This window comes from Ursus maritimus, unplaced genomic scaffold (assembly GCF_017311325.1).
Source record: "Ursus maritimus isolate PB19 unplaced genomic scaffold, ASM1731132v1 scaffold_3, whole genome shotgun sequence".
NCBI classification, from domain to species: Eukaryota; Metazoa; Chordata; class Mammalia; order Carnivora; family Ursidae; genus Ursus; species Ursus maritimus.
In genome coordinates this window covers 35626042-35636600 of record NW_024425563.1, presented here as the reverse complement: position 1 = coordinate 35636600, position 10559 = coordinate 35626042, and the positions used below count along the sequence as shown (strand labels likewise).

The 10559-nt window shown below is 37.3% G+C and overlaps 1 protein-coding gene across 1 annotated transcript; it reads right to left on the bottom strand.

Annotated features, from left to right (window-relative positions):
* Nucleotides 1–5420: 5420 nt before the first annotated feature.
* On the bottom strand, nucleotides 5421–7256 carry SMIM30 (small integral membrane protein 30). Its single transcript, XM_040644596.1, has 3 exons — nucleotides 7214–7256; nucleotides 6755–6850; nucleotides 5421–6301 (listed from the first exon to the last, which is right to left on the bottom strand). The coding sequence occupies exon 3, from the start codon at nucleotides 6254–6256 to the stop codon at nucleotides 6077–6079; it is 180 nt and encodes a 59-aa protein (XP_040500530.1). The 5' UTR covers nucleotides 6257–6301; nucleotides 6755–6850; nucleotides 7214–7256; the 3' UTR covers nucleotides 5421–6076.
* Nucleotides 7257–10559: the final 3303 nt, after the last annotated feature.

Genomic DNA, 10559 nt, shown 5'->3' with positions numbered 1-10559 from the left:
GGAAGATGGTGCCTGTGGCTGAGTCCCATTGTTAGCACCAGAAAAGACTGAGCTCACAAAACTGCAAGGTTGCTTCTTTCTGGATACCACCAGGCCGACATCAATTAGCGTGTGGGCTGTTTGCTGTGAGTGGGAGTGGCAGGGCTACAGTTTGTTTTTATTCTTCCTTCTTGAGACAATCCCTAATCATGCTCGTTCAGTGCAGAAAATGAGCTGCCCCCGCTTCACTCAACTGAAATCCAAAAATGTACCAAATGACTAGACTACGGTTTTCAGTGAGGAATTCGAAGAGGAAATCAGCTCTTCAGGTTGCCGAATGAAAATGGGTAATTACAATATTTTTAACACATTAGACTTTATTAGTTTTGAAATTAGTAAAACTCCTTTTATGGAACTACAAAATTGTATCACTAGGAAACCTTTCAGAGATTACTGAAGAAATTGTGTAGGTTAAATTATTGGCTCAAGGACAATTGCCTGGTAGTTATTTTTTTCTCTCTAAATTGCACTGATGATGTCTTAAAAAATGTTGATTAAACAAGTGAAAGTGGGCATATGTCATCACAGGACCCGTAAAATTGTTTTATGTTGCTATTGAAATGCTCTGGTAATTTTTGTGGTAAAATGATAGGGTTGTTCTGACAAACCATCTTCAATAGAATATGGTATACTTTCTGTTCTTGGTGATCATGCCTGCTTTTAAATTCTTTTGTTAAGTGATTTATGCACATTTATCCAGAGCATAATTATCTTGATTAATATTGAGGAATATATTTATAATCCCAGTGTTTAACAAAGTGCTACATGACTAGCCCTTTAAAAATAATTAACCCTCTTGTATATAAAATTTCATAATTTCATTTCAGATTATCAAGTGCCAACTAATATTTTCAAAATTTTAATCACCCATATATAATGGACTCAGTGAAAATATGTGAGAGGGTATCACAGCTCTGATACTACAAGTCAATGGAAAATCAAACCACATTTTAGTATTTTGCAGCTATCACATTTTTCTGGTCTTCTGCCTTTTGCATTTAGTTGTTAGATGTCTATTATTTAATCACATAAATGATTCAGAAAAATGAAGTTATTAAAAATTAGAAAAAATTTTAACATGCTATTCTATACACGTATTTATTGATTTAGACCTGTTCTCACCTAAGAATAAAAATTCTGTCTGCGATCAGTAAGGCTTAATAAGGGCTCCCTCTCCACTCCCTACCACAGGAAACACTGAACAAATTTTATGTTGCTTATATCTTGATGACTTCTAAGGAGATGAGAATTGTCAGAGCACTTTTCCTAGTGGAATATAGACCCGATCTGCTATTTTCCTGAACAAGCAGAACCAAATTCCTTGTATCTCCTTAAATGACGAAGCAGTTACCGCTAAGCTTTTGTGTCAATTAGTAAAGACCTGTGGTCAACATATTGGGAATTACTCAAACAGAATCAATTCTTTTCTTTCTTTCCCTTGAAAATTTGGGGAAGCTTTAGGGAAGCCAAATTTTCTTTTATTCACAGATGTCTTTGAGTTTCATCAGTTTGTAATCCTACAATGGTAGAAGAAAAATGATAAAACAAATACTCAGGGAAAATGTCAAAATTAAAATATAGTATCTGTTTAATATGGGATTTATGTAATATATAAATACAAAATTGATGCTTATCAAGTCGTTATTTCCCCCATGTCTAGAAAATGTCTCCAAATACTAGTAATAATGACCTTAAGCATGCCAAGCTTTTTGCCATTATTTCATGTATTCCTCATCTATCTATGAGGATAGGGAGACAGAAATTAAAAAGAAATGACTTGCCCAAGATCAAATTTTAAGTGGTGAAGCCTGGTTATGTCTGTTGGATTTCAGAGGTTAGGCTCTTCACCCCTATTGTGATACCACAAAGAAGAGTGTTTGAGTCTCTGGGAGGGAGATGGTTTGTATGCAGAGAATTCTTCTTCCTTCATTATGTGCTTCACGCTGTATAGCTACATCATTGTTCCTATATCCAAAGTTGGGAATGGCATCTGACAAGCTTCTGCAGAGCTTAGAAAGCCTAAGAGGGCAAAGGTGCATGTGACGTTTAGCTTTCGAGATTTCCTGAGCCTACCTTGTTCCTTCACAGTTGGTACATTTGGTTTCACATCAGTTTTTCAAGACGCTGTCCTTACGTTCTTGTTGCTGACAAAATATGAATACAGTGCACTTTTTTCAATCTTCATCTGCACTCCTGCATTCTTCATTGTTAGTCATATTCCCTAACTGAGCTTACTGAGTAAAGACAGAAATAAATAATATGATGGATGGGTGAAGAGGGGAGGACAGATGTGGATCACAAGACAAAGGTCTGTTAAGTGAAATACCTTGAATCAATCCTTTACCTGGCATTTTTTTCTCTAGAAAATTCACTCTTTAAATATGCACTGAAGAGACTTCTGCTTCCAAGAAGATGGGAGTAGACATCCTTTTTCCTTTTTTTTCACTAAATACAGCTAAAAACCCTCGACATTATGTATAAAACAAACATAAGATTCTGAAAGGAAGGGCACCTAGGTGGCTTAGTCAGTTGGGTGACCGACTCTTGGTTTCAGCTCAAGTCATGATCTGTAAAAAAAAAAAAAAGAATATTCTGAAAGGTGGAAAGGAGGCAGGATCAGCTAAGATCCTCAGGACCAGAAGACAGACACAGTAGTGAATTCTCTGTATTTTCTTTTTCCTCAGAGATCTCTGACTAGGTACTAGGTATTCTGAAGCTGGCAACCCAGAAATGCCAATGACCATGGGCAGAAAGTCTGGACCCCCACCTTTGGGGTCACTGGAAGGCATGTGGGGAACAGTAATGAGGTGTCCCTAGACATCTACCTCTATCTGGCACTAAGGAGGCAACGACCTCCCTTGCCCTGAAGCAGCATTGTCAGAAAAGTCCTCCTTAAATACAACTTTCTAAGATGAGCCAGTCTTTTTAATATGATACCTAAAATGTCCAGGTTGTTAATAGAAAATCATTCCAAGGAAGATCTCAATTTGAATGAGACAAGACAATCAACAGATGCCAATACCAAAACGACCCAGATGTTAGAATTAAGACAAGGATTTTGAAGCAGCCATCATAAAAGTTCAATGAACAATTACAAACATGTTTGACAAGTGAAAAAATAGCAAATCTCAGCAAAGAAATAGAAGCTGCAAAGAAAATCAAATGGAAAATTTAAAACTAAAAAATACATGGGCACAATCAGTGAACTTGATGATGGAACACTAGAAATTACCCAGCCTGAACAACAGAGAAAAAAGACTGAAAAGAAAAGCCTTAGGGACAAGTGAGACTGCAACAGAAGATCCAACAACTGGGTCACTGGAGTCACAAAAAGAAAGGAGAAAGTGGATGCGGCTGAAAGAATATTTGAAAAAATAATGGATGAAAATTAACTAAATTTGGGAACAAACATAAACCTATAGGTTTAAGAAGCTGAGCAATCTCAAACAGGACCCGAACATATTCATACCAAGACACATCATAGTCAGCCTTCTCCTAAAAACTAAGAACAGAGAAGAAAATCTTGAAAGTAGTCACAAAGAAGCAATGCAGGAAATGCACGGATTTGGGGCGTTAGAGTAATGGGTGGGTTACCAGTACTTCTTGTTGATTTCAACTATTAGTCTTTTGCCTTTGTAACTGAACTTAACTGAGCTAACATGCACAGAGCATTTACTAGACATCTATAAATTATGCTGGCACTTGAGGGACATGTGTCAATCTTATTCCTCCTATAACTGCTCCACAGCAGATGTTATGCATCAGAGCAAATCAAGAAATTCCAGAATTTGAAAGAATCTTAAAAAAAAAAAAAAAGACAAGCACAGAAATTTTTGATTTGGGATTTCTTGATGGGCTTCAGCTCTGTGAGCTACTTGATATTAATCTAAAAATGCCAGCATATATGTGCATTTTTCCAGGGAAAGGACCGTAGTTTTCATCGGATTCTCAAAGGAGCTGGTGGCCCTAAAAAGGCTAAGGGCCACTGTTAAGTTTCTGTTCTTTTTAGGCTAAACCATATAATCCAACCTAGGTAAAAAAGAACCTAAAAATAGAGAAGGTATTCCTCATCCTATCTGTCAAAATTCCTGAATGCTACCTCATGATAATTCTCTACTTTTAAGGGAAAAATAAGAAAATGATAGTTTTCTAATTTCTTCTAGGCACTTCTGGAAATACATCGTTCATTATAGAATGTTTGCCTGTAGTCTTATTTCGGTCATTTTAAAAATAGTACCTGGAGGTGACTAAATGACTAATGCGCTGTGATTTAAAATGTACTTTAAGTTTGATTTCTCCCAATACTAATGAAAAAGTTCAGATGTATAAGGAAGAAGCAGCAGCCTCTTTACGCCATTATCCAACCTGCTGGTTTATGAACTAAGACAAACTGTTCTACAATCTGCATTCCTTTTTCCATCTTTCAAAAAAAAGGGCATGTAAAATTAAGTTCTATTAATTACACAATGTGTAACCACCAATTTATCTGAACAAAAAACGTTAGTGCAGTCTCTTGTGAAAAAATAAAATAGCTATGACAAAAATAGATTTATTCGGTTTCTGTCTGTAGAGCATGGCTGTCCCTCACTTCTGGTACTCTTTACCCAACCCTTTCATGCAAGCCAGGTGAGCTCGCACTATCAACAGGGTTTTAGGTTGCTACTGCCTGTTCTCTAATCAACATTAAGACTCCCAATGTCACCTGGAGAGCTAGAGATTGGATAATGCATTATTTCAGTAAAACACTTGATTACCTGTTTCCAGTAGGACCCTCATGTAGTTTGATTTACTCAAGACTATTCTCTGCTGGCTTATTATCTACAGAATCAAAAGAATCATGAGGGCCTTTTGTTAAACATAGAATTCCAGGCCCCAACCTAAAATTACCACAATGCAACTAGGAGAAAGATTTGGGAATCTGAAAGTTTTTTCAAGTCCTTCCGGTGATTCTTGAGTTCAAACGGTGAAAAACAGTCTTTACTTAAACTTGAATATGCACACAAATTACCCTGGGCTCCTGAAGCAAACGCAGATTCTGATCCAATTGGTCTGGACCGGGTCTGAGATTTTGCATTTCTAACAAGTCCTCAGATGATATTACCAGTTTGAGGACACTTCAGTAGTTAGGTCAGATAGGGTATGTTTCATCTCGTTAGTGTGTAAATTTGTATAGGTCATTACCTTTTCCTTCTGTATCTGTGGATTCTCTACCAGGGACTTCTACCTTGATACTGCCCATTTCCCACGTATCACTAATAGTGTTTCTATAAGTTAGTGTGATCACTTAAGGTAAGGAATTCTGCCACTTAGCTGACAAAAAAGTCCATACAAAGATAAAAACAACTTGAAGTAAACAGAAATGAACGTCACACATTAACTTATAACATAATGGGTTTATATTTAATATAGTACTTCTCCTCGTGGAGATGTTACTCAGTTAATATAAAGGTTTTTTTTTTTTAAACATTAAATCTCTTCTCCATTCCAATGTCAATATAAAGTATTTTTTTACATTAAATATTGTCTCCATTTTAACATTAGATACACTGAATACATTTTTCTTACATCCGCCCAGAGAAATAAAAAATTTAATTTCTGACTGACTGCATTCGCTATCTAAGTACAATATTAAGTTGGGAGTTAACAAAACAAAAATCTAATAGAAGTATGAAGAAAAGACTCCTCAATGAGGGAGGAACTGGCAATTTCCTAGGATTCTGGGCAAGGGTTTCCTTCTTCCTATTTCATGCGCTTTGAGAATTCCAAGAAACTATGAAATAATAGGTAAATTTCAGTCGTCTGACATCCTTAACCCTCTAACAAGAAATTTATAGACTGCTTTTTTCAGTGCAACATTTGTTGTGAAGAAAACTTTTCTTCCCCCATTTAACATATATTAATTTGTTCCCATTTACAGGGAGACAAGAATGTGAAAATACTATATTTCTTGGGAACTTTCAGACATTAAAGCTCAGTTTTTAACCTCAACAACACAAAGATTTTCCCGGCAAGGTCTGATGCGGAAGACCCATCAAAATCACATTTGTCCATTTCTCTTTCGTGCGTATACCCCCAAACAAGCACAAATGCCTGTAATGCTGAGAGCCACACCTAACAAGAGAGCGATTGCATCTCCAGCTTCTACTGCTTCAACAACAGGCAGCACCAAAAGCAGTGAAATGAGGACCAAGAGCAACTGTGTTGAAACTGAGGTCATGATGTCTGGATCTTCAGGAATCTGGATCTTGGGGGCTGAAGGTTTCTAGAAATCAAACATGGAAACAAAAAGGAATTATTAAAAATTCCCACCTTTTCAAACGATGGTATGAATGCATAAATAACAATCCACACACCTTTTAAATTTAAGTTTCAGACCATCTCCTCATTTTATGGTAGAAAAAACATGTTAAACTTATAAAAGGTATTTAAAGATGGCCATTTGAGGCTAATCTCCCCTTTTCATGATAATTCCTTGACTCCAGCTATTTTTCCGCACTCTATCATGCCAACACCCTGTGAATCAACTAAGTAAACTGAACAGAACATAATTAAGAGCAAAGAGAAAACACACAAGACACTCGGAAAGTTAAAATATCTATTAAGCAAAAATTGTATTTTCTTAGGATTTCTCCCATCCAGGACATGCAGACAAATCTGGCAAAAGTCACGCAACATATAAATCTGTGAAGTTGTGGGGGAAATTAGTAAAACTTACCAAACAAAAGGATTTACGTATAATTCTATTTGATTCGAAGTAGTCCCTTCCCGGAGTTCCGGATCCCTGAGGCTAAGAGATTCCACGTGACAGAACCTATTATCAAAAGAGGGTAGGATTTAAGAATTACTCACCATTACCATCATCAGCATTATTATTATTAAGAGGACAGCCAGAGTCAGTGCAGGGCGAAGAGGTCGTACGAAAGAGAGAGGAATGGATAATAACTAGAGAAAACAGTTTCCTCAAGCAGGGGAACTAGACTTAAAGTTGGTCAGTTCGCCCGCACAGGAAAACCTAAAAATAAATCGAACCCAGAAACAAGTTCGTGCCAGGACCTGCTATTAAGATTTTAAAAAGAATCCCTGCTCTGTCCCAGCAAGGTGCAAACATGACCCCTGTTTTACAAATACATTGAGACAATCTCAAGTATCCTTTGGAGACGAGTTCGTACATTACCTTCCTGGAAGCAGCCATTAAAGGAATGGCGAAGAGGGCGGGGTCTCCAAACTACACTTCCCACAATCCCCGCGGCCGACGACTCCCAGGATGCGCCGGCGCGCTACCCTGTAAGTGGCTGAGAGAGTGACGGGCACGTTGCACGAGAGACGAGGAGGAGCAAGCCTGCGGGGCTTCCTCACATGGAGCAACATTTTACCGGTAAAGTGGTTTAGTGTATTTGTACAAACGCTCTCTCAAAAATGAGGTAAAGAAATGACAGCAAGTGATTTTTATCCTGTTTAAGGTTTTAAGACACACAAGTGGTTATGTCTTTTCTTCGACTGAAATGAAGACACAATAGCGGGATGCGAGCACAGCCGTCTGTTTCGGACCGTTAAACTAACGGCTTCCAGCATTTTGAAGCAGGGAATCTCCTGTCACCATCTTCCAAATGTGCCTTATGACGTTTTGTTCAGTCCTTTTAAGCAATGGGGAAAACACGTTTAATTAGACATTTTGGAAATTGTTAAAGCCATTTGTAGGGAAACACAAAGTTTAGGAAAAATGGTTTGTAGGAAGATCTCTTTCATTCGGGTTCTGGAGTTGCGAGAATCCCCATTAGCTTGGAGTGCAGTGTCTGTATGGTACACTTAGTGATTTCTTCTCAGTCATGTTTTTATAATACCCTCCCTATCTGCCCCCCGATATTTATGAAAAGATGTGAAATTATTACTTTTAAATCATAAGTGAATTATTTGCATATGTAAGGCAAACCTTTCTGAAAGGCACTCTTGAAGTCCAAGATCTGTGAAGTCCTTAAATGAAACTTTGTAGTCACTTAGTTCTCTGAACTCTCATTTACTGTTTGACAATTTATTTGGCACCCTCAGATTGTAAGTTATTAGTGATGTGGGTGGGGGATGAAGTCACTGTCCTGTCAGAATCAGTGAGTCTCTCAGAGCAGGTACGTTCAGCTCAGTGCCCATAATTAGCTTGTAATCTTGTACCTTATCTTTTTTCATGAATGTTACTAATCTCTCTAGACTGGCAGCAAAGCTTTATGTTCTTGTCTCCTAACAGGCACCCAGCAATAAAGTTGGATAATCGTAATTATTTGAATAAATACATGTGCCAACAAGATTTCATGAGACAAAGAAATGCCAAATAAACCAAACCAAGGTCTCTTGTGTATTGGATGTTTGAGGATAACCACGTAACAATATTGTTAGCATTGCTTCTCTAAACTTGATTGTTTTAACAAAGTTCTGTCTTTGCCTCATTTGCTTTGAACTTTTAGTTTCGTACCTTTTTAATCAAGTATATTTGAAATATATTACAAAATATTCTCTTGTATTTTAGTGTGAACATTTTTGGGATTTTATTTTTCCCTTTATGTTTATTTCAGTTAGCTAAAGTCAGCAGAGACTGCTTTAAAGTTAGTGTTATTACAGGCTTGTTTCTAACTTTGTCAACATTGAAGATAATGATTTGAAGTTTGAAGAGTCTGTGGATTGTAAAATGCTTTTTCTTTAGAATATTAAGATGTCAATTAGTGACCTGAATGATCTGAGATAGAGTGGCAGAAGTTTGTGCAGGAGTGTTTTGGGCCCAGGTAGTTTTAAAATAAAGTTGGTTAGCTTTCTCTAACTAGTACCCACCTCACTCAGGCAATTTAACACAGGTATTGGTATTTATGCTTTTGTGTGCCTTATCCTAATCCTAGTATCCAGGTTGTATGGTATCCTAGTTCTCAGTTTTTTCTTATTACCCTAGTGATTAAAAAAATTAATCACCTATTCCTTTGCTTAAAACTCTTCAGTTCCAACACATTAAGGTGAAGTCCAGACTCTTTATTTAGACTCACAAAGCTCTGTATGTTCTGGCCTCTCGGCTTCTCTAATGTCAATCCATCACTCACTCATGCTTAGTCCATTCCAATCACATTCACCTGTTTGCTCTTTCTTAAACATGCAAATTTTGTTGTTTCCTATTGAATTTGCCCTTGCTGTTGTCTCTGCCAGTAATACTTTCCCCACCGACTTTTTAATGGCTATTTTCTCAAGGTTCTGCTAAAATGTCGCCTTCTTCCCTGAGCACCTCACGAAAGCTCTCTCTCCCATTACTGTTTATCCACTTTCTTGCCTTATTTTTTCTTCATAGTGCCTATCATTAACTGAAATTATATTATGTATGTATTTGTTTATATGTGTAGTAGGTGAACAAATACAATAAAGTAAAAATTCCACGAAGGGTAGGAAATATTCCTGTCTTATTCATAGGGAGTTCTTAGCTGCTGGTACAGTGTCTCGCATGATAAATACTTAAAAGGTATTTTGTGAATGAATGAATATTAGTATAAGACTACAATTTGATTAATATTTACTTACCTTTATACTGTTCATGGTAGAAACTACCTTATATGTAGGAAGTCGGCTTTTGAGCTAAAGTATGAAGATATTTGATGATCTAGACTGAGCTTACCTTGAGTCTTTTTTTTTTTTTTAAAGATTTTATTTATTTGACAGAGAGAGAGAGAAATAGCCAGCGAGAGAGGGGACACAGGCAGGGGGAGTGGGAGAGGAAGAAGCAGGCTCCCAGCGGAGGAGCCTGATGTGGGGCTCGATCCCAGGACTCTGGGATCATGCCCTGAGCTGAAGGCAGACGCTTAATGACTGAGCCACCCAGGCACCCCGAGTCTTCATTCAAAATTTGGTCTTACATATTTCCCCATAGTATTAACAGGAATTTATGTACATATAAGATATAGTGCATCTAAAACACGAATGCACTTTGTTCAGGAACCTGTCTATAATGGTCCCTACCTATTTCCTCTGTCCTCTTGAAGCATCAGGATTTTTGAAAACAAATGTTGATTAAGTCTACCTGGATAATGTATTTTTTCCTTAACAATACTTGAAAGGTTTCCTTTAAATACTTCTTAATGTTGGATGAACAATATTGGCATTTTTGGTGAGACAGTGCTTTGTTGTGCAGACACAATACTGTAGGATGTTTAGCATCCCTAGCCCATGCCCGCTAGATGCCAGTAGGATCTTCCAGTCATGGAGGACAACCAGCTGCCCTCACACATTGCTAAACACTCTTTGGTTGTAGATACTGTCCCTACTTGAGAAACACTCCAGATTTCATGAACAAAATGAAGGGTGTAGTTGAGAATGGAATGAAACCAAACAGCAAAGAGTTCACACACGTGTGTACATGTATATACACACACAAACATAGATACAAACACCCCAACACTGCAGTGTCTTAATGATTTAGATCCTTTTCCTTTAAATATGCTGGTTTTATGTTTTGTGTTATTTATAGATTCTTTTCTTTTTCCTGTCAGCATCTCTACCAG

Coding starts and splice junctions, on each gene's coding strand:
- SMIM30 (XM_040644596.1), bottom strand. CDS start 6,256: ATGACCTCAGTTTCAACACAGTTGCTCTTGGTCCTCATTTCACTGCTT.